Below are 27595 nucleotides of genomic sequence, written 5' to 3' on the forward strand. Positions count from 1 at the left end.
TATTTAGGGAGAGCGTGCATGTGTGTTCATGTGTGGGGCTTCGTGAATATCTTGCCAATACATTGTTTCAGAGGCTAACTTCAACTCGTACACAGTGTGCATGATAAGTATTTACGTACCCTTTAGCCAAGTCAGCTAATTGCTGTTATCTGAACTCCTCTATTCAATAGTGAATATTGAATTATGTGAAACGTTTACATTCTGGTTACATTTAAGGAGCTATGGAACTCAATGCTTGGCTGTTTATGTGTTGTTGTCCCTACACTTGCGTACCTTCGTAATGTATTACTTCATCAGGTATAATCTCTTCGCTTCCTACTCATTAACCTTGCATGGTTATTGGATGACTATACATTAGTCTGACTCGTGTCATTTTGATTCATGATAACATCAGCAATTTCAAAGAATGTCTGTAGGTATAATTTTATGGCTTTTTCTATTTGTGCTAGTGGGAGGTGGCTCAGTTGGAATTTAAACGAAGTATTTAAATTATGCATAGTTTATTCCCCCTTGTCCGTATTCATATACACAAGCTTTTAACTAGCTGTTCACTACATACATGCAGGAGGGGGTCGGGTCGTCTCTCTTTATAATTAGTGGGTGGGTATTATAACTTTGAGATTGCAAACAACACACTGTATTTGCTATATTAATTAATAAACAAGTTTGCAACAGAGTACCCTATTTGGACTCAGGTTGCATGTGTCCTCTCTCTGTTTGTGATGCAACCTTCACCTCATACACAATGCATGTATTTACAAAACAGTTGTATTGTGTATACATGTTGACCAACACGCCCACCTGATTGTGTGCCCATGCTCCCTATAGGAATGTACAGGAAACCACAACACAGGAGTGCTAAGAGTGCTAAAATTACTAGACTGCTAAGAGTGCTAAAATTACTAGACCGCTCATGCATGCACTGTCTGTTGCAAGATGAGACTTATAATTTATAATTAACCCTTTGTTAACGCTTTGTATAGTATCCTGTGTCAAATCACATGATGGTATTGAACAAATTGCAGTTGCACCATTAATTTTTATTCAACCATGCATTACGTTATATGCATGTAATGCATGGTGTGCATGATCTTGGGGGTCATGGGTCATGTTTTATAAAGGAAGTTCAATTCAATTATCAAATCTGTGATATAGGTGTGAATGCTCTAATAAGGTAAGGTAAAGCACATGATTGACTCTGACTTCCTGATTGATAAGATATGACTCCGGGTTATTGTGTCCTTTCAAACTGCAAACATTTGACATGCGCATTATTATGTTTAATTTAATTGACGTACGTACCACATCCATGTATGTGCCTCTGCTTTAAAACCCATTGTTCCTGCATGTCAGCTGCCTATCATAAACAGGACACAGTCCCATCAAAGTTGGACCGTAGATGCTAGTAGCAGGAAACTATTGAGTAAGGGTCTGTTTGTTTTGTTTGTTTTGTTTTTTGGCTGGTCATGCACACTTGAGTCCTATGCATGCTCCCCAATAATAATGATGAAATGTATTGGTCTCTGCATAATAACTCCTCTTAGTGGCCACCCTTGCGATATGTAAAGGGGTGCCCATGCATGTCCTAAATGTACCCTCAATATAATTATGTACACCAAAACATTGTTTCCTAGCTGTTATAGAGGGCTTCTGCTGTCTTATAATATTGGTTGACTCCTGTCTCACAAACAGACGTCTTTCTGCTGTGTATATGATGTATATGCCTCAATTCTAGTCGAGACAATTGCTTGTACATGTATCCTGTCTCACAAACAGACGTCTTTCTGCTGTGTATATGCCTCCATTCTAGTCGAGACAATTGCTTATACATTACGGTGCCAGTCGAATGTATCTTTATACACATCAAAATATGAATTTTATGACCATGGATCGAGTAATGGTCACCTCACAACACTTAATGCTGCGGTTGCTATGTACCACATTCCAGTGGGGGCTTCTGTGGGGTAACTAGCCATATTCTGTGAACATTATTTTCCTTCCCCTTTTCACCACTGATAATATATTTTAATTCTTCTGATCAAACATTTTTGTTGATCTCCTGAGTCTTTGAAGTGGAGTTTTAATTAGCAAAGAGAAACCACTTCTTGTATGGCTGATTCCTTAGATCTTTCAGGGCACCTGTGTAAATAAAGCAGTACCTGTATAATGATGTCTAAATATTTTATGGTGAACCTTTAATTTCAAAACACATGCAGTTAATTACTCTAGGTGTTGATGATGTCAATTCAGGTGGTAATTGTGTATGTAAAGACTCAGTTGAGCAATCAGCTGGAGCTGTTAATTAATCACAGCTGGCTACTACCTGCTAGACCTCCTCAAGTAACTGAAATTGAGCTGGGGAACAATGTACCATGGCAGTTAGACTACCTAATATGGTAAACTTCATCAAAGTGTCCATAGAATAATAAGATAGTGCGTGTGCCTATACTGATTACACCTACGCTATTTAGCTTTCATCTTCCTTGGGAGGGATCGCATACCCTTTACTCTCGGGACATGTTTGGCCAACAGCATCATTGTGTGCCTCATGCATGGCTCAATTTGGGGATTCCTATACAGGAAGTTTCCTTTGCACTGCCACCTTTTGCCCTCACTTTAGGTAATATCGATATAATATCCTGCAACATTTCGGGCTGGTTGATTCATTTAACATACGTACACATGTAGCTAGAGTATGTACACACACGTCATATCATGGTGGAGAGTGTGGGTCGACCTTGTAGGGAGTCTTCTTGGCTGTATGACTGACATGTGTATGTAGATGAATATGCATGTGAATGAAAAATGCACTTTTTGGTGTGTAGTGTTCTTAACGGTTGTTGACGAATAGATACCTTTTCTACTATTATCAGCTAGGAAACTGGTAGGCATTATTCCCTAGGCAGAGACCTAGGCTCACATCTCTCAGTGCCTGTATTCATTTCCTATAACCTTTGTGGGGTCAATTAACTTTAGCAGATTAGTAAGGACAGCCACTGTGGCTTGTTATGTGTACACTGATAGTCCACGTGTAATGTTGAGAATCTCAATTAACTATCACACGATCCAGGCTGCCATTGAATTTCCATTTTGTTTGATTCAAATAGTGCCAACAGTGGTACATGCAATGTAGTAAACACATTAAAAATGTTGTACAAACACTAGTTATGAAGGGGCCCAGATGTTACTTGTGTACGACTCAAGTTCAACTTTTATATCATTATTATTTTATCTGCAGGTCTATATTCAGCTCGGGATATTTGGATAACAAGATTATAGTACACACTGTAAGGCTTTTATTATTCCCCTTCACATTTATTGCAGATCTGCATTTTAATTTGTTCTGGCAAACACTTACAAATCTGCTTCTTTCAGCAATCTCACGATAATCTTTAAATTGCTTCGTAGCCATATACAAAAACTTCATAAGCAGAAAGCTGTAGCAGATATATTGAACCTTGTCAATAATGTGATTGAGGTATGATTCGAACATGATGATTTTTTAAGGGGGCTGCTGTTGCATGCATGGTTCTTGGAATTGTGCGTATAAACACAGTATGTGCACAAACTAGTCACTTTGTTGTGTTGAAAAACACAAAAAGTGGAAGCTAGCAATAAGCACTAAACCCAGTTACTCTAATCAATACACAGACATGAATACAAATGAGTTGCCAGCAATATTCTATATACTTATGTGACCGTAGATTTTGTTAAGAGGTTTTCGTGGTATTTTGAGTAGTCAGTGTACGTGTTTGTGCTCGTTAAATCAAACCACATGTTTGTCATGTTTCAGCCATGGCAACTGTGGCTCATGCCCACCTCGGTCAGAAAAGTGGAAAATCAAAAGCTGCGTGAGTGTTGAGCCTGCATAATGAGTGGGATGCTCCTGTGTTATTGTATATTGTATGGTCCGTAATTTTTCAGGCATGCAGTTTTATTTTTTAATTCCCTTATTTGGTTGCGCTTAGACACCAATGCTCAATGTTGACTAACTTGCGTGTGCCACATTATCTCACCAGCCCTCCTTGACAACAGGTTCTTCAAATTTTATTGCTCATTTTAAGTGCATTTGTTGCTTAGACAAACAGAAACATACATGTTAATAGTGTGTATAGTCTAATAAATAGCTGTTTTATGTATTGTTCATAATTATAATATTCGTTTTACTTTCTTCTTGTAATTGTCTTCCTTCTTCGTACAGGAGAAGATGGTTTGTTAGTTGCAGGTAGAACCTCAAGAACGTGGTAGATGTGTGTGTCAGCAAAGTCGTAGTGTGAGTACAGTGTACGTCTTCTCCTTGGTGGGGGTGGTGGGGGAGTGGAGCTGCTCTGTGGAGGTGGGGAAGGTGTAAGGCGTTGGGGTGGGGGAGAGGACTCGAGGATGTGGTAGATGTGCTCTGACACAGGTTTGCTGCGTCTCTTTTGCACATGTGGTCCCAAACTCTGTGGAGGTTGAGCTGGTTGAACCTCCAGTATGTGGTATACGTGCTTGTCTTCTTTAGGTGTCTGCTGCAATCGTTTCATAAAGTCTCTGATCTGTTGGTTCTTAGCCATGTCGTAGCAGTTTCTACCCGTAATATCAACCTTGTCTGGGTCAGCTCCCAGTCTGATTAGAGTCTCGATACTCGTCTTGTTGCCTTTTTGGGCAGCAATGTGGAGAGCTGTAGCGAAGTTGAAGTCTGTGCCATTCACTTTGCAGCCACGATTTACCAATGCCCTGAGGGACTTGCTTACATGATCAGTGTTGCCTGTTTGCGGATCAGCATTGATTACCACCCAATGTAGAGCACTGAATCCTCCCTTGAGATCTGTAGCGTTAACGTCAGCTCCTCGGTCGATTAGAGAGTTAATTACTTCGTCCCTACTGTGCATTGCAGCATGATGAAGTACTGTTTGCTGGTTCTCATCTGCAGAGTTCACATCTGTTCCACTGTCAACAAAGGCCTCCACACTTAGCAAATCTCCTCTAGCTGCCATGATACAAAGTTCTTTCTGCTCTTGAGCCATTTTGAGCTCTGATTCTAGCTCGATTGTTCTTCTGATTGTTGTTCGACTTTTTCCTTTCATGTTGCCCCGCAGTCTAAGAATGGAGCGTTGTCTTCTAAGGCTTGCAGAGCGAGCTTTGTAGCCTCCAGTGCGGCGAATTGAAGTGCTTCTCCTCGGGAGTTGTGTGGAGGCATCTGAGGTCGTTTCTTTTTCTTTGGCTGGTCTCATCAATACCAGTGGTGATCGAAGTGATGTTGTAGTTGGGGCTTTCTTTCTGAATAGGTCTGTGTCACTCATGGGCCTCTGCTCATGAGATGCTTGGAGGAATAGTTGAGATGTGGTTGTCGCAACAAGACGAGGCTGGGACACACTCTGCACTGATTGCTGTTTTAGATTATTACTGCAGTTGTTACCCATGATTTTGTTCTATTAGTTTAGTCCTTGCTTGCTTGCTTGCTTGGTTTAGTGCAACTAGAACTGCAGTATTTTCTTTTATAGTCAACACTATGCGCGCAATCATCAATGCACTAGCTGTCATGCAGGATGTTTGCACGTTGAGGTCAGAGGGCTCACACTCTGCATTAGCCTCGAATCCAGGCCGATTAAACGGCCTGGTCTCGAGGCTAACTCTGCTTGCGCGCAACTGATAGTAAAATGGCTGATGCTGGAGTAGTTGATATTAACTCCCTCTCCATAGCTGAGCTGACACTCTATACAGCCCAAGTTGCTTGTCCAAGAAGTTAAACTGTGTGGACAGTCATTTAAATAAAAGGTACAAAAGCTGATAATAATAATAAATTTATACTACTATACCGTCCGTATGTTAATGAAACTGGTTGTTTTCGTGGAATCAGTGTTTATTCCTACTGCAGGGGTGTGGCCATTTGAACTTTTATCGTCGAAAATAAATCCGTGAAATGTTTACCGTATTCACCCGAATTACCGGGACACTCTATTCTAAGGGACACTTCGGACTTACGTAATTTTTTTCACTCTATATTAAGGAGCAACAGGAAATGTAAATATTTTTAGACGTCCCGATCTAATTATAACGAAAAAGAGCGTGTTAGCTCGATAGAGACTCAAAACTCTTAGAACTCTCTGGATTCTACTCTCTGGCAACGTAATATGTCACTGACGGTTGAAGACACCACTTTGTAGACATGGAACCCGCGTACACAGCTTCTAAACTGCACGAAAGACATTTTAGTGCAGAGCTAGCCTCGGCCTGGAATCGAGGCCGTGTACGTACCTTAAATGGGGAAATATTACTACGGGACACCCTAATACAAGGGACACTTCGACTTTAACGTAATTTTTCTTGCTCTATTCCAAGGGACACTGCAAGCCGTAATTATTTTTTGTGTCCCGGTAATTCGGGTGAATACGGTAGTTAAAGCATAGATACTGTACACTCCGTGGATGTGAAACACTTCCGCCCACTACCAAAAGTCCTGAAACACTCATTGCAACGGATGACACGGACGGAGTATCCGGAATTCCGTATAGTATACGGAATCTACTGCATACAATAATAATCAATAATAATCTAACTACGTGTGAGTGATAGGATAACTGAAGCTCCCAGTCCAAGTTCTTCCAGTGCTAACTGATTCTCTGCGCAGGGAGAGATGTTCATGAATGAAAGTGGAAATGCAGAAATCATATTGGAACCTGACAAATTTAGATCTAGCTACATGTACACTGCTGACTTAATTTTTGTGATATTGTATATAGCACAGCATGTATGCACACAGAATATTATATAGGCAGGCATCCATGCATGGAGATAGACTTAGTAGTAGACAACTAAATGGAAAACTAAAACTGATTTAAAGTTGAAGGAGGATTCTTCTTCGTCTTATCGCTATACTTGTGCTTGTACACTTGTTTGTTAGTCTTGCATTGCATCAGGGAATAATTATGCTCCTTTCCGCTTCCTTTGGTGATAGAGCATTACCTAAATTAAAAAAGTATGTTAGAATGCACATAATAATTTACTCCGGCCGCTGTACGTACGATCATGTATGCATTATCATCATACAGTACATTTGTATGAGTAAACATGTTCACCACAAAAAGACACGCTTTCCTGAAATAACAAAACATTTACTGAGGGTCAAAATAGATTCTCCTGGTATAAGGACATCTATATTATTGAATGACCACATCATTTAAGTGATGGAGCTTTTTGTTGGCAAGATCGCCTAACCACAAGATAGGTACTGTTGAACACCTAATTTTGACCTATCATTCAGTTTGCTGCTAGCCTTATACATTTTCTTAAGTGCTGAACACATTCTCCCAGTACTTCACTTCATTGACTAACAGGAAAGCAAAGCGAAATGTTCCAACCATAAACCCAACCAAAGATCGCCTAACCACAAACTTGTCACCTAGTAAGTTACAGACAAAAATGAGCTCCAAAAGGCTATCCACTAATAATGCAGGCTCAATATCCATGCTCTATGATAGACTTACCTCCCACCTACAAGTACAGGAGACCTTCTCCTCCACTGAAGCCACAAGTGGGCAGCTGTGCAAGAAAAACAACACTAAAAGTGTCCATTTCTGCAGCTGGGTGCCGTTGCAAGTGAGTGAACACAAATACTCCGTAATCTACCCGTATACTACCTACGTTTCACATCCACAGAGTGTACAGTATCTATGGTTAAAGCAATCCACGAAAATAACTCGCTATACAGTACTAGCCTCAATTCAAGGCCGATTAAAATACGTATTTTAATCGTCCTTGAATCGAGGCTATACATGTACATGCACCCTACCACTGCAGCTACAGAGCTCAGACGAAAAACACTCTTTCTGTTGTCTATGGAGACAGGAGCTCTAGTGAGACTCGACCTTGACATGTTATCCAAGTAATAACTCCTAGCCAAAGGTTTATGTTTAATCGTTTATTAATTGACTGGTCTCAATTAATAGGATGCGGTTATGGTGCTCAAATGGCACTCTAGAAGCATTCTTGGAATATTTGGCAGCTAATTACTATGCATAAGGGCAACAACTCTTGATAAGGGTAATATTGTTTACATGTTTCCACTTAGTAGAGTGTGGCACCAGTCACCACCATTATGACGATACCTTGCCTAGTAAAATAGTCGAATACAGTGGAACCTCCATAAAATGGACACCATTGGGGAACAGCCTTTTGGCCGTTACAGAGAGGTGGTCTTTGTTGAGAGGTTTCGATTGCCAACCATACACATGTATATGCTCTGAGTCAATTCCTGCTGCAATCTTGGAGCTTTGCTAACTGCTTCTCTAGCTCACCCAAGAAGGCTGTATAGGGACAAGCTACATTTAGCAGCGATTTTCAACGATTGTGGCAAAATAATGCTATCTCAGTAATAATTTCCTGCTAATTCTGGGTGTGGCTGTCTGTTCTGAGAGGTTATTTCTATTGCTAAAAGCTGATTTGGGACTACAAAGCTGCTCGTTATAATGGGATAGAGAGGTGGCTGTTCCTGAGAGGTTGCTTTACAGTGAAGTCATTGTGGTTTCAATCCGGACCTGAGCTCTTGGCCGTTTTATAGCATGTGGTTGCTCTTCGGAGATGGTCGTTAATGGAGGTTCCACTGTAGCATGCAAGTTACATCGTAGGATGCATACATTGTACCTTGCAATGGCAACGAAGGCAGCATTATGAGTTAGATCACGTGTTCCCTATAATGAGAACATTTGGCTTCAACCTTCAACCTGCTTACCTAATGTTGTGTTTGGGGGTTATGTCAGAACTGAGTCCTTCTTGTGGTTTTTTAGGCTATGTCAGGACTGAGATTTGTTTCTTTTCGCTAATGTGTTGTTTTGGGTCCCACAATTACTGAGGTCTCTTTGTTAGTGCATGACCTGCTTGGTTAGTCTTGTATATTATCAATGCAAGCGTTTGAAGCCCATGCAGATTACATAATAGTTATTTGGCTGAATGCTCCCTAACCATGGTTGTATAATTGTGCTTACTCATGTTTTGTAAGCTTGCATGATTTTTCATTTGTAGGTTATGTATAAGCTGCAATGTTTCATATGCGTACATGACTATGTTGTACAGCCTGTAGTAAGATCTGTTCCAACTGTTTAACTTTACTGTACTATCACAGTGGTTACGAATTGTTGCAGCGGAGCGACGTAGCTTATACATTGTACATGTAGGTTGCCAGAGCCACAAAAATGGTACACTTTGAGTTGGCGTTAGAATAATGGAGTTCTTATCATTTGTACCCCTTATTTGAATAAAATCATTGCATATCTTGCGTATTCCACACCCACGGTATTATTGTGAACAAGGCAATTTTTTACATTGCAAATATTAGTCGGATTTACCTAGCTGTTCCTATGATGCTATCCTTCATTGTACTGAATACTAAATTTACCCCCAGCCCTTCAAATAGGCAATTAATTATTTTATAGAAAGAACTTTCGTGTTCCTTTGGTGATATTATTTTTCTTCTTTGTATAGGATTCCGCTGACCTAAGCCTGGAGGCGGGCGCTCTGATTGGTGGACTGAGACATGCTCACATGCATGGCAACCAACACAGCTCTGCTGGGTCGCCTGGATGACGGAATTATTCAAGTCGCTTTCTGCTTAAAAGCCACACCTGCCAATCACAGATCTGTGTACGTTATACTCACAAACACACAGTTTAACACTATTATGTAATGTGATGTAACTTACATGTATGATATTATGCTGAGTGTAGAAAAGATTCTTAAGAGACTGCAACCGCAAGTAAAAGTATAGCCATACAACTCGAGAAAGAAGCTTTAGTTTGCAAATCCACGAATCAAAATCCAAGAGAACGTGGCTAGAAGCCTATAAAAGCTGTTAGTTTTCATCGCATTGCAACCATTGAGCAGTTACAGCTGGAATAGACACACACCCGCACACGCACACGCACACACACACACACACACCCGCACACGCACACGCACACACACACACACACACACACACACACACACACACAGTCAGCTTTGCCGTATTCTTCGTGCGGCTAAGCCTTGAGGCATAATAAGAGCAGCATACATTAGTATGTGTAGTTGTAGCATACCATGTACTTCGAAGCACATCATATTATTTGTTGTACAGTTTAACATGAATTAAACAACAACTTCGTAGTCTATGACAGTTTCATGCATATTGTCTGGAACAGTTCCCACAATTAATGCGATCCGGCATTCGGCTGAGTGGCAGGGTTGGTTCCTTCATATGATAGATTCGGCTGAGTGGCAGGGTTGAGTTCTTCATGTGATGGGGATCCTTCATGTGATAGATGCACCACCTGCATTTTCCGTAGCTCAATCTCTAGTTTCCACACTCGCTTCTTGTGGTACAAATAAGCAATGCAGATGACAACACTTATAACAGCGATTGCAGCATTCACTACAGCCACAACAGACACAGTTAGCCCCACTACTAGTTTAGAGTTTGCTGGGGCAGTTAATACAGTAGTTGTAGTTAATACAGTAGTTGTAGTTGCAGTCTGTCTGGTAGCTTGAACAAGTGCATCTCCTCTGGCCAGAATTAACACCTCTTCCACAGGGATCTGATCCGTTATATCTGTCTCTGATGTCACAAACACTGTGTACTCAATGTCTGGGAATAGACCTGTGCACACACAGTGTATGGGGGGTGGGGGTGCATATGATTATTATGCATGCTTTAGAGTATATATAGGGTTAGATAATTATTATTATTGAGCATCCCAACTCCCAAGTGCATAATGTGCATGACTATAGTACGTAGCTGCTTACCTCCAATCACTCCTATGGTGGAGGTGACAGTATTAGATAGTCTGATATCATTCTCCTCAGCCGCCCTGATCCAGAGGTTGTATCGTAGCTCATCTCTCCCCCTACCTCCAGTGGATACTGGCTCCTCCCAGGCTAGTGTTAGTGTGGTACTGGATGTACTCACCACTCTTACATTGAGTGGAGGGGACGGGGGAACTGCATGGGTGTGTGTTATATTGACATTATGAATACTAGGGAAATGGTTGAAATTCTTCTCAATATTCCCAATAACTATGCTGTTGTAAACGACACAACAATATAGATCTATATCAAAATGGTTTAGAAAAACTAATGCTGTGTATATCAATATACTTATCTCTGTAATCTATTCCCAATTCAAGAAGCTGTATAATCATATGCATGTATGCGATAAATTATAGTATAAAGCAATCATATAATGGGTCATTTATTCAGTCCTGATTGTTGTTCAGATCACTAACGATTATAGTTTACCCAAATATCATTATCATCCAACTCACGGGTGCAGGGAAGGTCCACCTCTTGTGGTTTTCTGTAGTAGCCATCATCACATGGACACTCTGCTAGGCCTGAGGCTGTACTGTTGCTGTTGCTAGGGCATGTTAGGCACTCCCCATTAGCCACACTGGCATAGAACCCAGGGTCACAGGCTGTGAGTGTGTGTAAGGAGGGGGTATTAATATAACAGTATATACAATTGCCAGTGAGCCCAAACTGAAAACATGTGATGATACTTACACAAACAAGTTCCTCCGTTCATGGTGGGAACAAACCCAGTGTTGCACTCACACCTACTGGAGGCTGCAGCAACCCAGTTACCACTCTCCAAACAAATGAGTGACACTACTGTGCTGGAGTTCTGGACACAGGATGCATTAACGTTGAGCTGTATGCCAGACCCCACTGTTGGAGCTATTGTCTCAGGACGCACCACCAAGTTGACTGTTTCACCAGGACAGACATTATAGAAGACAATCAGTCGAGAGATGGCAATACAAGTGCCAGGATCTCTAATAGCGAGGTAGAATCCAGACTCATCGGTGTTGAATCCAAAGTTTTCAGTATTTTTTGTGGTAGTTCCAAAGACCTGAGTTGTCAAGGTTCGTATAAGTGCATAATTATCAGTTTCCCTGGCAACTACAGGATTTATTACAGAGGTCTCGTACTTCAGTATGTCAAACGTTCTCCTGCATCTTGTACTGCTTTCATCAGGGCAAATGCTCTGCTGGTATTCAATCTGTACAGAGACTTGCTGTAGGAAATATTCATCTACTGTTCTATTAATGTGCTGAGTGAAAAGCCAGTTGTTCTGATCTCCACCTGACCAACCACAAACAGTGACGACAGACATACAGTTAGATCCTTGTTCTACCCACTGAAGAAAGGAAGAGATGAGATCAGTGCAATTTGACACTGCTTAGGATAATTAGCTAGAATTACTTACTGATGATTGGGTCCCAATGGGATTGTTACCATCAAGGTCCACTGCCTGCCACACTGGATTAGAGTTTGGTGGGAGCAATCGGTTGTAGTGACTGGAGTCCATTAGAATCCTTCCATTAGGAGGGTCCTCCACAATGTTCACTCCAAGGGCAGGTAGAGATACTGAACACAGTTCTTGTTCATCTCCTGGAGCCTGTCCAGCCACCATTCTCAGCACACCCACCATCAGCAGCAGGATGGCTATAGCTATCATCTTCATTGTGCATATATAATTATGGCTGCAGCTAATAGTATGCTGTCTACATGTAGATATTATAATATTGGACTGAGTTGAGCCCCACCCCCCTCATTTTTATATAACTTGTAACATCACACAGCCACCACAAGCAATCATGAGTGTCCATTATTTATTGTGCTAGATACATGTATAGTATATAGAGGCTATAGTGTCCCTATACCCAGTGACAGTGTTGACCCCACAGAGAGTGCATGCTTGACAGAGGAGTGTGTGTTGTAGTCACGTCACCATGCAGACACTACACTATAGTCACCTTCATTCACTATTATTAAAAGTGAATGGAGAGAGCATGAATAATTTATAATTATTTATAGTAGCTATATAATTATGGGAGAGAGCATGCACATGCGTAATTCATATGAGAAGGTATCATCAATATAATTATTAACAGCTTCATATAATTATAGCTTCATTCTATTAATATGCGATACATGCACTCACACTCTACAAATACACTGTGTTCTGTTTGTAGCCATCATAACTTGGACTTGATTACCTGCTAAAATAGGAAAGTGCTAAAATCTCACGTGTAGTAGTGTGTGGCTCGTTGCATGAATTGTTTTGTCCTTCACAAATTAATGTTAGTTCTTGCAAAGAATATATAATTAATGGCATGCACTTAATAATTATGTGTTTGCATGATTTTTTAACCTAGTGTCTTGGTTTGATCACATCTCTTGGATCGATTTAGTGTAGTCGTGGTTTTATAATGAAGGAATGTAATTATGTATACAATAATGGCATGCACTTATGTGTTTGCATGATTTTTTAACCTAGTGTTTTGGCATCTCTCTTGGATCGATTAGTGTAGTCGTGGTTTCGTAATGAAGGAATGTGTTTGCCAAATATAATAGATACAACGCACGCACAGGTTTGAGCTGCTCATACGTGTATAAGTATTATTGCTGAGTATGCATACTTGCGGGAGTAGGTAGGTCATGGTGCTTGTATATATATACGCTGAGTCGTAATTCTCTCCTGGATGACGGAATTATTCATGCACTTAAAAGCCACACCTGGAATCTCAGTGGCATAATTATAAATTTACTTCTATTGAGCTTTCACGTTATTGCGTGTCCTGATTATGCCTCGAGGCGTAGCCGCACAAGGGATACGGTAAAGCTGACTGTGTGTGTGTGTGTATTCCAGCAGCAACTGCTCAAAGGTTGCAATGCGACGAAAACTAACAGCTTCTATAGGCTTCTAGCCACGTTCTCTTGGATTTTGATTCGTGGATTAGCAAACTAAAGCTTCTTTCTCGAGTTATGGCTAGTTTGACTCACATCGAAGGCTGTTGCAGTCTCTTCAGAATCTTTCATAGCATCATCTGTCCGCACAAACTTTCTATTCAACATATGAGTTAGCCTTGCACTAAAGCGCTAGCTTTTTGTTAGCTACAATACTCAGAAAATATCTGTTAAAACAGCTAGCAAGCAGTTGCCATTAATTTTGTGAAATTGATCTCTTTGGACACACCCTTTAATTATTCCTGTGGATGTAATGCGCATGCGCGCTCATTCCCCATGTGTGAGAAATAATATCCAAGATCCAGATCCAGATCCTCCTGGCAGAATCATCTTTGTCTTGAGCGCCTAGTAAGCCACAAAATACTACCATATAAAAATAATTATAGATAACAATATGCATGTACACAGGTCTTTTCTTCTTAGATATTTATATACACTGAACTCTTGGAAGAATCAATTTTCTTCTTTCTTGAGGGCCTGGTAAGCCAATAAATAACAACAATAGATGCATGTAAATAAGTCTTTTCTTCTCAGTGACTTTATATAGATAAACTAACTTTAATATAAAATTTATTATAGAAACTACTCTAATACTTTTGAGCGAAAGCAAAAACATGGCGAGAGGCATTAGCACAGCGCCAGCTTGAACACTAGTTGTAAGAGGTGTCTTTGTTTAATGAGTGCACATTTAGGTGTTCCACTGTATTCTCAAGTAATGGAGTGCTTGCCGAGTACTAACTCTAAACTCCCCCCACCCCCACCCCACACACACACACACACAGTCCCATTCACGCTCCATGAAGAAGTCAAAGTGCTTGTGGGTGTAGAGGTTGTGATTTCAGTGGTTTTCGAGGATGCTATGCTCCACGACGAACTTTCAGAGGTGGATTCAGAGTTTACATGGGTCCACGACTACCTTACATTGGGCTGTTATATGAACTCCAAAACTGTCATGTGAATATTTTGATATCACTTTGTTTTGTATTTGTTTATTGTCACTTATGTTTCACCAACAATATTAATGTGGAGAACAAGTGTGTTAAAATAAACCAATGAGTAAACACCTCTGCGTCTCCTAGTGTTGTTTCATTATTAGACAAGAAATGCACGTTTGTGTTCCATAACTAAGGTGTGTGTTTGTCTTGGAGTAGCTTGTGCAGTCACCTTGTCTGCTACGGTTGTACATATATTTATTAGGGAGAGTGTGCATGCATATGTGTGTGTTACATAGAAAAGGCTTTGTACCAATTGATTGTTTCACTCCTTTTTTGTGCCTGAGGCTAAACTTCAACTTAGACACAGTGTGCATGTTAAGTATTTACCTACCTATTAGCCAAATCAGCTAATAGCTATTATCTGAACTCTTCTATGCATTGATTATTGAAGCGTTTGCATTCTTAAGGAGCTATGGATTTCAGTACTTGGCTGTTTATGTGTTTGTTGTCCCCACACTTGCGTACTCCCGTAATTTATTACTTCATCAGGTATAATCTCTTCGCTTCCTATACTCATTAACCTCGCAAGGAGTGGTTATTGGATGACTATACAATTAGTCTGACTCGCGTTTCATTTTGATTCAGGATAACATCAGCAAATTTCAAAGAATGTCTATAGGTATATGGCTTTTCTATTAGTACTAGTGGGGATATTATACTTTGAGCATGCAAACAACACACACTGTATTTGCAAGTTTGCAAGCAATAGAGCACTCTATTCGGATTCAGTTTGCATGTGTCCTCTCTCCGTTTGGGATGCAACCTTCACCTCTTAGCAATGCATGTATTTACAAAACAGCTGTACATATTGACTATCACGCCCACCTGATTGTGTGCATGCAGTACTAGGAATGTACAGGAAACCACAGCACACAGTGCAAGCTATTTAGACAATTGTGCTAAAATTACTAGACCACTCGCTCATGCACACTGCATATCTCTTGCAAGATGATATTCATAATTATAGTCAACACTTTGTATAGTATCCTGTGTCAAATCACATGATGGTACGTATTGAACAAATTGCAGTTGCACCATTTTATTTAACTATGCATTACGTTATATGCACGTAATGCATGGTGTGCATGATCTTGGGGGTGATGGGTCAAAGATCGAAGTTCAAATTCAATTATCAAATCTGTGATGTTATAAGTAAAGCACATGATTGACTCTGACTTCCTGATTGATAAGTCATGCATGGCTCTGGGTTATTGTGTCCTTTCAAACTGTGACTTCTTGTTGTGTTTTAGCCTTGTACATAATTTAATTGACGTACCACATCCATGTATGTGCCGCTGCTTTAAAACCCATTGTTCCTGCATGTCAGCTGCCTAGCATAAACAGGACACAGTCACATCAAAGTTAGACAGTCGATGCTAGTAGCAGGAAACTTATTAAGTATAATAGTCTGTTTGTTTGTTTTGTTCGTTGGCTAGTCACTCTGAGTACTATATAATATGCATGATTCCCAATAATAATGATATAGAGGGCTTCTACTGCATGTCTTATAATATTGGTTGACTCCTGTCTCACAAACAACCGCCTTTCTGCTGTGTATATGCCTCAATTCTAGTCGAGACAATTGCTCATACATGTATATGGTGCCAGTCGAATTAGTAACACGTACATCAAAATATGAATTTTATAGACCAACTCACAACACTTAATGCCATTACCATCCACCACATTCCATGCAGTGGGGCTTCTGTGGGATAACTTGCCATATTTTGTGAAGATTTGATTTCCTTCCCCCTTTCCTATTTTTTACCTTTGATATATATATTTTAATTCAAACGGTTTATGTTGATGTCCTGAGTCACTTGAAGTAGGCTTTTAATTAGCAAAGAGAAACCCTTCTTGTGGACGATTCATTAGATCTTTCAGGATACATGTGTAAATAAAAGCAGCACTTGTACTGCTTTAAGTAGTATTCATGGCGAATCTTCAAAACCTGTTAACTAAAAATGAATTGGTCACATGAAGTTAATTACTTTTAGGTGTTGATGAGTGTTGGAAGGTGTTAATTGTGTAAATGACCCTATACATCCTCAGTTGAGCTATCTGCTGGAGTTGTTAAGCACAGCTGGCTACTACCTGAAATTAGACTTCCTAATATGGTAAATTTATCCATCCATAGAAGAAGGTATATATATAGTGCGTGCGCCTATATTGATTACACCTACGCTATTTAGCTTTCATTTTCCTCGGGATCGCATGACCTTCATTCTCAGGACATGTTTAGCCAACAGCTTCATTGTGTGCCTCATGCATGGCTCAATACGGGGATTCTTATGCAGGAAGTTCCTTTGCACTATATAAACCACCTTGTGCCCTCACTTTAGGTACAGCTCTCCTGCATGTTATGTAGGTAGAAAAATATGTAAATGTTATATGCACTTTTGGTGTAGTGTTCTGTGTACTGTTGTATAGGAATAGAGACCGACATTTTCCTACTATAAGCAGCTAGGAAACTGTAATATTTAGATAGATCTATACATTGTTCCCTAGGCAGAGACCTAGGCTCACATCTCTCAGTGCCTGTATTCATTTCCTATAACCTTTGTGGGGTTAGCAGATTAGTAAGGACAGCCACTGTGGCTTGTTATGTGCATGTTTGTACACTGATAATCCACGTGTAATGTTGAGAATCTCAATTAACTATCACACAATCCAGGCTGCCATTGAATTTTCATTTGTGTTTGATTTAAATAGTGCCAACAGTAGTACAATGTAGTAAACACATTTGTACAAACAAAAGTTATGAAGGGTACCAGATGTTACCTGTGTATGCAGCTTAATGGAGCGGGTACTCCAGTTTATTTTGACTCAAGTCCAATTTGTATAATATCTGCAGGTCTATATTCAAATCGGGATATTTGGATAACAAGATTATAGTACACACTGTAAGGCTTTTATTAATCCCCTTTCACATTTATGGCAAATCTGCATTTTTGAAGCTTTTAATTTGTTCTAGTAAACACTTACAAATCTGCTTCTTTCAGCAATCTCATGCACATTCATAAACAAAAACTTCATAAGCAGAAAGGTGCATGCAACAGATAATTATATTGAACCATTGTCAATAATGTGATCGAGGTACGTATAATTATTATCATTCAAGAGGCCGATGCATGGTTCTTAGAATTGTGCGTATAAACATAGTATGTGCACAAACTAGTCACTTTGTTGTTGTGTTGAAAAACACAAAAAGTGGAAGCTAGTAATAAGCACTAAAAGCAGTTACTCAATCAGTACAGAGGCAAACGCGTTGCCAGCAATATTCATATGCTTATGTGACCGTAGATTTTTGTTAAGAGGTTTCGTTGTATTTTGAGTATAGTCAGTGTGTTCAAAACATTGCATGTTTGTCATGTTTTAGCCATGGCAGCTGCAACTCATCCAGCTCGGTCAAAAAAGCGAAAAATCAAAAAATCCTGCCTCCTGTTATTGTATTGTTTTGATAACTGCAGGCATGCAGTTGATTTTTATTTGGTTGCTTAGACACCAATGCTCAATGTTGACTAACTTGTGTGTACCACATTATCTCACCAGCCCTCCTTGACAACAAGTTATTCAAATTTATTTTTTCATTACAAGTGCATTTGTTGCTTGGTGACAAACAGAAACATACATGTCAATAGTTGTTTGTATAGTCTAATAAATAGCTGTTTTATGTCAATTGTTCAAATAAAATTTGTTTTACTTTCTTCCGGTAATTGTCTTCCTTCTTCGTACAGGAGAAGATGGTTTGTTAGTTGCAGGGGGAGCCTCAAGAACGTGGTAGATGTGTGTGTCAGCAAAGTCGTAGTGTGAGTACAGTGTACGTCTTCTCCTTGGTGGGGGTGGTGGGGGAGTGGAGCTGCTCTGTGGAGGTGGGGAAGGTGTAAGGCGTTGGGGTGGGGGAGAGGACTCGAGGATGTGGTAAATGTGCTCTGACACAGGTTTGCTGCGTCTCTTTTGCACCCGTGGTCCCAAACTCTGTGGAGGTTGAGCTGGTTGAACCTCCAGTATGTGGTATACATGATTGTCTTCTTTAGGTGTCTGCTGCAATCGTTTCATAAAGTCTCTGATCTGTTGGTTCTTAGCCATGTCGTAGCAGTTTCTACCCGTAATATCAACCTTGTCTGGGTCAGCTCCCAGTCTGATTAGAGTCTCGATACTCGTCTTGTTGCCTTTTTGGGTAGCAATGTGGAGAGCTGTAGCGAAGTTGAAGTCTGTGCCATTCACTTTGCAGCCACGATTTACCAATGCCCTGAGGGATTTGCTTACATGATCAGTGTTGCCTGTTTGCGGATCAGCATTGATGACCACCCAATGTAGAGCACTGAAACCTCCCTTGAGATCTGTAGCATTAACGTCAGCTCCTCGATCGATTAGAGAGTTAATTACTTCGTCCCTACTGTGCATTGCAGCATGATGAAGTACTGTTTGCTGGTTCTCATCTGCAGAGTTCACATCCGTTCCACTGTCAATAAAGGCCTCCACACTTTGCAGATCTCCTCTAGCTGCCATGACACAAAGTTCTTTCTGCTCTTGAGCCATTTTGAGCTCTGATTCTAGCTCGATTGTTCTTCTGATCGTTGTTCGACTTTTTCCTTTCATGTTGCCCCGCCGTCTAAGAATGGAGCGTTGTCTTCTGAGGCTTGCAGAGCGAGCTTTGTAGCCTCCAGTGCGACGAATTGAAGTGGTTCTCTTCAGGAGTTGTGTGGAGGCATCTGTATCTGAGTTAGTCTCTTTTCCTTTGGCTGGTCTCATCAATACCAGTGGTGATCGATGTAATGTTGTAGTTGGGGTCTTGTTTCTGAAGAGGTCTGTGTCACTCTTAGGCCTCTGCTGATGAGCTGCTTGGAGGAATAGTTGAGATGTTGTTGCAACAAGACGAGGCTGGGATACACTCAGCACTGATTGCTGTTTTAGATTATTACTGCAGTTGTTGCCCATGATTTTCTTACTATTTTAGGTTTTGCTAGTCCTTGGTTTAGTGCGACTAAGAACTGCAGCATTTTCTTTTATAGTCAACACAAATCATCACTGCACTTCAGCTAGCACTGGTATGACAGGCCGGATGTTTTGTGGCCACTCTGATTTTGTAGTCTCGTGTCATGAATCAGCCGCCCTCCCCTGGTCAGAGGCTGCTCTGCGCATGTGTGAACTGGTAGTAAAATGGCTGACGCTGGAGCAGTTGATATTAACTCCCACTCCAGAGCTGAGCTGGACACTCTATACAGCCCAAGTTGCTGGTCCAAGAAGTTAAACCGTGATGTTATTGTGGACAACCATTTAAAAGTAATTACAGAAGGTACAAAGCTGACATTGAATAATAATATGACTAGATATGTAAATAACTTCAATTGTGCGCTTGTACCTTACCATTGCAGCTACTGAGAAGGTTAGAGCTCAAACGAAGAACACTCTTTCTGTCGTCTATGGAGACAAGAGCTCTAATGAGACTCTTGACATTTATTATCCATGTCACGGTAAGATACAATTATTATTATTAATTAATAAAAATATACTCCACACTTGGGGTCTGTATCATAGCAACTGGGTGGGATTTAACTACCATAAACCCCAGCCCTGGAGCACATTCCTCATAAACTCCCTTGCGTTGAGGGCGCACTGATTTTAGGACTAGATCTACACAGACAAAAAGAAGCTAGACACTTGTTGACAAGGGCAGGACAGATGGGTGGGGCTCGCTAAACACCAGGAAGGGTGGGGCTCACTGCTTGACATTGACAAGTTAGTGCGTAGAGCTAGAAGCTTAGCACTGGCTAGAAGCTATACGCACAAGCTTTTTATTCGTTCTAAATAGTTTTTGAGACTGTTAGCTAGTTGTATCCAAGGTGAGGTAGCTTAGGTAGCAAGTACTTTTCATTCAAGTGGATATATAACACTTATTGTCCACTACATTCGAATTTATGTCAAACGTAAACCATCCTTGGCCTCAGGGCTTTGCCCTCGTCCTTGGAGGTTTACTTACTCAGACACAGAGATGCTAACTTCAGATACAAAAGAAATGATGCAGTTGCTAGGTTGGCTGTTTATATAGGTTGACTGTTGCTAAGCTAGTGCATTTCTAGTAGCCAATAGGTTTTGGGATCTAGAACATGTGCATTCGGTATCATTCGGTATCTATGGTTATAGTGTCCCTCATCCCTTGGGCTAAAGCCCTCGAGCTTTGGACACTAGATACCTCATGCCCATGTTCTAACTATAACTTAATTATTTTCACAGGTAGATTTTTTTTGCAATTTAACTGTTTAACACATTTAGGGCGATGGCAAGGCTACTATTAACCTTGCCAGTGCTTGTTAGGGGTGCTTTTAATCGCTTATGGACGAATAACCAAAAGTTATCTGCAGCCGCGGCCGTTGTTCGAAAACAATACATTGTCATTGACAGCATGTAATTACTTGACAGGTAGTGCACGCTGTCAATGACGACGTGCAATTACTGGGCCGGATGTGATACGGGATTAATTGCTGTACACTCTCCAGTCACTATTAGCACATCATACGATTATTTCATTAATTGACTGATTCAATGTAATACTCTTGTACGATTATATGGTTACGGTGCTCAAATGGCACTTTTGGAAGCATTCTTGGAATATTTGGGAGCTTGTGGTTACTATGAGGGTAATATTGTTTACATGTTTCCACTTAGTTGAGTGCGGCACCAGTCACCACCATTATATGACGGTCTGTTTGCTAACTATGCGTTGCCATGCTGTTTAGGAATAGCATACAAAATCACATTTTTGTTTTAGGTTGCGCACATTGTACACTTCAATCGGCGGTGATGGCAGTATTGCGAGTATTGCTCGTTAGATCACGTGTTTCTCTTTAATGTAGTATGGCTTCAACCCATGCTCTGTACCTTTTGTTGTATTTTGGGGTTATTTGTTTGTTTTTATGACTGAGTTTGTATTTGTGTTTTTCGCTAATGGGTTGTTTTGGTATAGCTCTAGATTTCTTTGTTAGTGCATTTCTTTGTTAGTGCTTGCTGTGACCTGCTTGGTGATTCTTGTGAGCTTTGAAGCCTAGAAGCTATGAGTTGTTTGGCTGAATACCCGGCTTCCTATTCACAAATGCGCTTGGTGATTCTTGTGAGCTTTGAAGCCTAGAAGCTATGAGTTGTTTGGCTGAATACCCCGCTTCCTATTCACAAATGCATGCTTCTGCTTGGTGATTCTTGTGAGCTTTGAAGCCTAGAAGCTATGAGTTGTTTGGCTGAATATCCTTTAATTTTAATTTGATGGCTTCCTATTCACAATTAAAACAAGTGCACGCTTCACATTGTTGCACCCTTGCAACTGCAATTTTAACTGGTTGCATAATATTAGTATGTGTATAGGTTTTGTAATCTTTCATGGTTTGTAGGTTATGTAAAGTATGTACTTGCTGCCATTGTTTTTCATATGCGTACGTGACTATGTTGTGCAGCATGTGGTAAGATCTGTTCCAACTGTTTGGCTTTACTTTACTGTTTCAGTGGTTACGGATTGTTGTAGCACAGCGACGTAGCTTTACCCCTTATTAGTGTTGTTGTCTTGCGTATTCTACACCCACGGTATTATTGTGAACATGTTACTGGGGTCGTGCAGTGCCTATATATAAGTGGTGGGCAGTGTGGCCGTATCTTCAAAAGAAAGAGACATATTCTCAGCTCTTTGTATGCTACGAGTGTGAGCTTAATGCGATACATGCACCCCCACACTACAAATACACTGTGTTTACTGTTTGTATAGCCTTCATAACTTGGACTTTGATTTACCTGCTAAAAAAGGGAATCTACTCGATTTAAAATTTAAAATCTCATGTGTATATAATAGTTGTTTAGTCCTTCATGTTAGTCCTTGTGAAGAATCATTATGTATGCAATAATGGCATGCAATGTTGTATTTGCACGATTTTTGATTAGCTTTTCTTAGTATCTTATTTTAATCATCCCTTGGATCGATGTAGTGTAGTCATGGTTTCGTACTGAAGAAATGTATTTGCCAACTAGAATAGATACGAGGCACACACAGGTTTGAACTGCTCATACGTGTGCAATACTCTTATGTGTTCTGGTTATAGTGATCAATCATTATACGGAGACAGGTGTTCATGATCCCCTTCCCATGTACACATGCACAGAGTGCCCTGACGAACAATCGTTGGTGATTGTCATTCATGGCGGCTACTGGACATTCTTGGAGTAAGTGAGAAAGATATTGAGCACCCATGCGTAACTGGTGGTCCAATTTCAGGGATATAATTATGTATTTAAGTTGTTGTAAAGTACGTAGTATGGTGTGAAACTGCTTTTTTTGTTTGAAAAACTGAACGCTTTGCGAGACTAACTTTGATCTTGTAGCGAGTTAAATTACTATGTAGGTGAATGCATTATCTCAGAAGCTCTAGTGTGGCTGAAATCTCCTACACCATAATTATACTGTACACCTCATGGTACATAGTACTGTACACCTCATGGTACATGTGTGCTTACAATGGCCTGGCTTCCCATACCAATGTGCCCTGTAACGGTTGCTTAGATACCACCCCCTCAAGTAAATCTATCTGGGATTGCTGCTAGCTAGGATTACAATATGAATTAGTTAGCAGGTGCAGAATGAATGTGAGTGTGTGCATGCACTCAAATTGTGTTTATTTGTACAATCATGTAGCTTACCGGATGTGCTGATTTCTCAAGTTACTGTATCACCTTTCAGAATTTATTTTCATGAGCTTTTCAAGTACCATCTAATTACAGCGCCACACCAATAGAAGCGCCATGTTATTTTACTCCCAATTGAGCACCAAGCAAATTCTATAATATGGTGCCTAGGTAATTAGATAATGCAGCAATTGTACAATTGATCTGTGATAGCCTCGTCTAGTCTACGTTCTATTGCTAAGCGCTACTCTAATAATTTTTATAAGTGCCAAACTAGAATTATTGCCACTGGTAAATTGTGATTAATTTGTGTTGTGGCGCTGTAATTAAAAGGACTGTAGATACTTCTAACAGTTAGCTTCTCCAATGAGATTTTTTTCTCCTGCCATGCATACACGATGTAAAATGTTGCCTAGTTACTATCTGGTTTCTCCTGAGTGCATTAGTGGCAAACAGACACTGCATATGGAATGCTAAGAAGATCGATGTGCAATAATTATTACTATAATTATTACGGTAGCTAAAAATAAAATCATAATTATTACTATTTGGGGTATATTGGTCCACTACCTCTAAGAATCCAAGCTATGTGTTGTCCTTTGAGAGTTAATGGTATAGTTCTTATATAGTTAGCTTCCTGAGTTTCCTGTTTCACACACCCTTCACGGATGCGAGTGGGCGAGTGGGTAATTGAACTGGTGTTAGAACATAATTATACACCTGAAAACTACTCGTAAACTATCCCTCTCTACGTCATGAGCTTTGTGTGCGTGATTAGTGCGCTACCAATATGGAGTCACACAGAGCCGAATGTGGGACTTATTCCAGCCGTGTTGCTGTTATGCAGGAGGCCATAACTTTGTATGGGATGAGCTAAGCTTGTTGCTTGGCACTGAATAGAATGACCTTTAATTAGTCCCTTGGTGCTAATAGCAGAGAAATTTATTGCCATTGGCAGTTGTTCCTTCTCACTCATAGTTTTTAATGATTCCTTCCTGTTGTCTATGAGCTAGGCTCACTATATGTATGTATGTTACCTACATGCAGGAAGGATAACTATGGTTACATGAGTTTGCCCCTGGTCAAACAAGGCATCACTACAGCTGTCATCAACTTTGACAATGCTCCGAAAGGTACGTGTACTGTGTGTGATAATATTGATTGTCTTGTTGCAAGAAATCTCGTTAGTATATATATCAGACACCCAATTCCAATTAACTTGAAAGATGTAATTCCGTTCATTTTGCGTGCAATTTGCAAGTAGAAGTTACAGTAGGCTTCATTTGTTGCGCTCTGACGTGACCAATTATTGGTGAAGTTGGCCTCAAAGTTAATTCACAAATTCATTACACGTATATGTGCATATGTGACATCAGAAATGTACGTGTCACTAACTATTATGTTTACTCCACGTATTTTATTGTCACTCTGTGATGTGACATCATGAATAGATTGGTGCTACGTATAATTATTCTTAGATGAGCGTACCAGGAGCACATACATGTACATGTTGTGACTAATAAAGTTGCATATGACACCGTAATGATGATCGTCCTTCTTGTGATGTCATACTACATCACTAAAACCACAACACTGCACTGATTATATTATTATACATGTATGTTCGTGTGTTAATTTATTTAACACAAGATCACAATGATGTGTTCTAATCATCGTATACCAGTGGTTTATTTACGTTGCTCCCCTGCACAGGTACCATGACAACCATTGTTGAGCAGTGTCGAAGAGCCTGTCACTACATTGCACAAGCCTTCCCTAACAAAAAGTGTGGTTATGACAGCTTGTGTCTTAGTTCTCAATTGTAGGTGTTTTCTCAAAATAGCATCAGTATTTTGGGCCTATGTATTTTCTGCTCCCAAATATGGTCAACATTTGAAAGATATCAATTTTAAGGCCACAGTTAACTGGTTTGTTGGTACAGTCAAAAGCATTCCATAGCCATTACTGTAGTTCCAGTACTGGGGTGTAATACATGTAGGTGTGCTAGCTGCACTTGCTTGTAGGAGGCTCAATCATACGTACATGTAATGCTATATGGCTCAATTGAATTCTTTGCCAGGCTCATATTGCTATGTATACACAGCGTTAATTGTATGTAGCAGGCATCACTATAAGATATAGAGCTGTGATCGATGTACGAATTGCTAGTTTAAGTTTCTTATAACATCAATTGGATGTTGTTTTCAGTGGGTTAACTGCACATTCTATTATTCAATCTGGAACACGTCTTCTCCCTTTGTCACTTGTATGGCTTACGTCTATTTGAGTTTTCAATTGCTTTGTTGTATGTGTTTTACTTCTAATCTATGGCTGGAATCTTGCTTTAAAATTGCGTTGGTCCCTTTGGCCAGAATTGACGGTGTATTTCATGTAGCAGATCCGTTTATTACATGCTCCCACTCGCACTCTGTGTGAACCTGCCTTTGTTCTTATACTTTCAATCAATGTTCAATCATCAGCTACAAACTTCTCATTGTTCAAACATATTTCTCATGCATGTAGCTGAGATTAGCATACCTCTTGTTGTCGTGGTGGCCATTTGTGCATACCTTATTTGGTGATTCAGGTTCATAAAAGGAATTTTTGTTGGCTAAGAATTGACTTAAATATTATATATGTGTGTAAAATAATTATTTATCTGCGTATATACTTTTATAGGCTAGGCACAAATTGAAAAATCCACACTATAATCCCCAATGTATATTTTCTCTCTTATTAAATAACCCCCCCCCCCGGCACAGGCTGTATCTGATTGGTCACTCGGCCGGTGCTCATCTGTGTGCCTGCATGCTGAGCACTGATTGGTCCTCTCTGGGACTGAACCAGTTAGCAGTTCATGGCGCCATCTTGGTTAGTGGGATATATGATCTTTACCCAATACGGAGGTGCTGTGTGAATGAACCCTTAAACCTGACAGAGTAAGTGTGAGAATGTTTGGTGAGTCACCGTCGTATGGCATACCATCAGTGGCCGTGATAAAGAGGTAGCCTTCTAACACAGGTCAAAACACGTGATATGGAGGGAGCCCATTAACCTGTATTATTATAGAGAGTGATTTATAGTGACCATAAAAAGCAGGTTTATTTTTACGCTGCCTGTTTTTTGCGTACTTGGACAGTACTGGTACAGTTTAAGCTTTTATGGAGATCATATGTATAATTATACAGTGTATATATATATATATATATACCTATAATTTATGGCTAAATTAGCTCCTGTTTGGTGTGTTTTGATATTCATTTCGATTGGCACAGGTCAGAGGTGATGGAATATAGCCCACAGCGAAATATTCCTCAGTTGAAGGCAAATGTTTGTGCAGAGTTACACTGCCTCCTATGTTATGGGGAGCAGGAATCACCAGAGTTCAAAAGACAAAGCCAGGAGTTCCATCAGGTTGGTGGGTGTGTGTGGTGTGTATAGTATACGTATAACACTTTTTACATACCTGCATTGGTGTTGCTAAGTGTTTTGGCTAAATGGCATAGTTAGCTTGTAGTGCAATGTATATGCGCTCCTTATATGGTAAAGTTTTAGAGGTTGGCAACAGTCATATCAACAATTTTACTTGTAGGTAATTTCATTTGCAAGTACTTGTAGTCGCTATTATGCGACTAACAACAACAGGAGCATTGTATTGTATCTCTTTAATCCTCGTCAAAATGGTTAATTGATCTTTCATGTCAGACCTCACTAAGTGTGCTCATGCGTGCACTGATAATTTTGTCCGCTACAGGGTGTTGTGAGTGTGGGTGTGTCCAGCAATGTGTGTGAGGTGGAGGACGAGGATCACTTCACCGTGATCGAGAGACTCGTGGAGGAACAGTTCAGTGTCACCAAACATATATTACAGTTGATTAAATCATGACTGTTGTCTGATAACCTACTGCATATATAGTTGTTTATCATATAGTCTATGTAAGAGTTTATTTTTATTCTGTAAGTTAATATTCATGATAATTATTGTCTGATCGGGCCTTCAATTAATGCAGGCTTTTAACGAGGCCATGATTGTAATTATTATAGGGTAAATTGATGAACGTATACACCTATTGAATACGGTAAAGCACTAGTCTACAACTTCAGCATTAATTGTAAGTCTTGCATTAGGAGCTGACTGTCACTTGTATGTGGTGTGTTGCACAGACAACCAGAGA

General features: G+C 40.1%; 4 protein-coding genes and 1 long non-coding RNA gene across 12 annotated transcripts; 2 read left to right on the forward strand and 3 right to left on the reverse strand.

The window, feature by feature from the left end:
• Positions 1-4036: 4036 nt before the first annotated feature.
• LOC135343158 (uncharacterized) lies at positions 4037-5467 on the reverse strand. Its single transcript, XM_064540130.1, has one exon. It carries the CDS (start codon positions 5400-5402, stop codon positions 4164-4166), a length of 1239 nt encoding a protein of 412 aa, XP_064396200.1. The 5' UTR covers positions 5403-5467; the 3' UTR covers positions 4037-4163.
• A 117-nt stretch (positions 5468-5584) lies between these two features.
• Positions 5585-14765, forward strand: LOC135343159 (uncharacterized). Of its 7 annotated transcripts, XR_010397071.1 has the most exons (7): positions 5585-5757; positions 5858-7578; positions 7780-7864; positions 9460-9618; positions 9970-14109; positions 14170-14241; positions 14544-14765. It is a non-coding gene; the product is annotated as an uncharacterized LOC135343159 (long non-coding RNA). The 7 variants fall into 7 exon arrangements; XR_010397073.1 differs by lacking the exon at positions 14170-14241; XR_010397074.1 differs by lacking the exons at positions 9970-14109; positions 14170-14241 and having other exon boundaries at positions 5594-5757; positions 5858-7384; positions 7436-7578.
• LOC135343157 (ephrin type-A receptor 4-B-like) lies at positions 10059-12475 on the reverse strand. Its single transcript, XM_064540129.1, has 5 exons — positions 12218-12475; positions 11512-12148; positions 11274-11423; positions 10756-10950; positions 10059-10609 (listed from the first exon to the last, which is right to left on the reverse strand). Exons 1-5 carry the CDS (start codon positions 12473-12475, stop codon positions 10164-10166), a joined length of 1686 nt encoding a protein of 561 aa, XP_064396199.1. The 3' UTR covers positions 10059-10163.
• Positions 14766-18325: 3560 nt separating the features above from the next.
• On the reverse strand, positions 18326-19803 carry LOC135343162 (uncharacterized). The gene has a single exon (XM_064540134.1). It carries the CDS (start codon positions 19695-19697, stop codon positions 18456-18458), a length of 1242 nt encoding a protein of 413 aa, XP_064396204.1. The 5' UTR covers positions 19698-19803; the 3' UTR covers positions 18326-18455.
• A 73-nt stretch (positions 19804-19876) lies between these two features.
• On the forward strand, positions 19877-27442 carry LOC135343164 (kynurenine formamidase-like). Of its 2 annotated transcripts, none has more exons than XM_064540136.1 (8): positions 19877-20055; positions 20135-20233; positions 22901-22961; positions 24468-24553; positions 25134-25242; positions 26183-26359; positions 26696-26834; positions 27175-27442. In XM_064540136.1, the coding sequence occupies exons 1-8, from the start codon at positions 19920-19922 to the stop codon at positions 27304-27306; spliced, it is 939 nt and encodes a 312-aa protein (XP_064396206.1). In that variant the 5' UTR covers positions 19877-19919; the 3' UTR covers positions 27307-27442. The 2 variants fall into 2 exon arrangements, with proteins under 2 accessions (XP_064396206.1, XP_064396207.1); XM_064540137.1 differs by having other exon boundaries at positions 19878-20055; positions 25134-25206.
• The last annotated feature ends 153 nt before the right edge of the window (positions 27443-27595 follow it).

Source organism: Halichondria panicea, chromosome 10, assembly GCF_963675165.1.
Source record: "Halichondria panicea chromosome 10, odHalPani1.1, whole genome shotgun sequence".
Taxonomy (NCBI): Eukaryota; Metazoa; Porifera; class Demospongiae; order Suberitida; family Halichondriidae; genus Halichondria; species Halichondria panicea.

Coding starts and splice junctions, on each gene's coding strand:
- LOC135343158 (XM_064540130.1), bottom strand. CDS start 5,402: ATGGGTAACAACTGCAGTAATAATCTAAAACAGCAATCAGTGCAGAGT.
- LOC135343157 (XM_064540129.1), bottom strand. CDS start 12,475: ATGAAGATGATAGCTATAGCCATCCTGCTGCTGATGGTGGGTGTGCTG. Junction 10,951..11,273: donor GGTGGACCTTCCCTGCACCC/GTGAGTTGGATG, acceptor ACACCCATGCAG/TTCCCCCGTCCCCTCCACTC. Junction 10,610..10,755: donor CACCATAGGAGTGATTGGAG/GTAAGCAGCTAC, acceptor GTGTGTGCACAG/GTCTATTCCCAGACATTGAG.
- LOC135343162 (XM_064540134.1), bottom strand. CDS start 19,697: ATGGGCAACAACTGCAGTAATAATCTAAAACAGCAATCAGTGCTGAGT.
- LOC135343164 (XM_064540136.1), top strand. CDS start 19,920: ATGGCTGACGCTGGAGCAGTTGATATTAACTCCCACTCCAGAGCTGAG. Junction 20,056..20,134: donor TTTAAAAGTAATTACAGAAG/GTACAAAGCTGA, acceptor TTACCATTGCAG/CTACTGAGAAGGTTAGAGCT. Junction 24,554..25,133: donor CTTTGACAATGCTCCGAAAG/GTACGTGTACTG, acceptor TCCCCTGCACAG/GTACCATGACAACCATTGTT.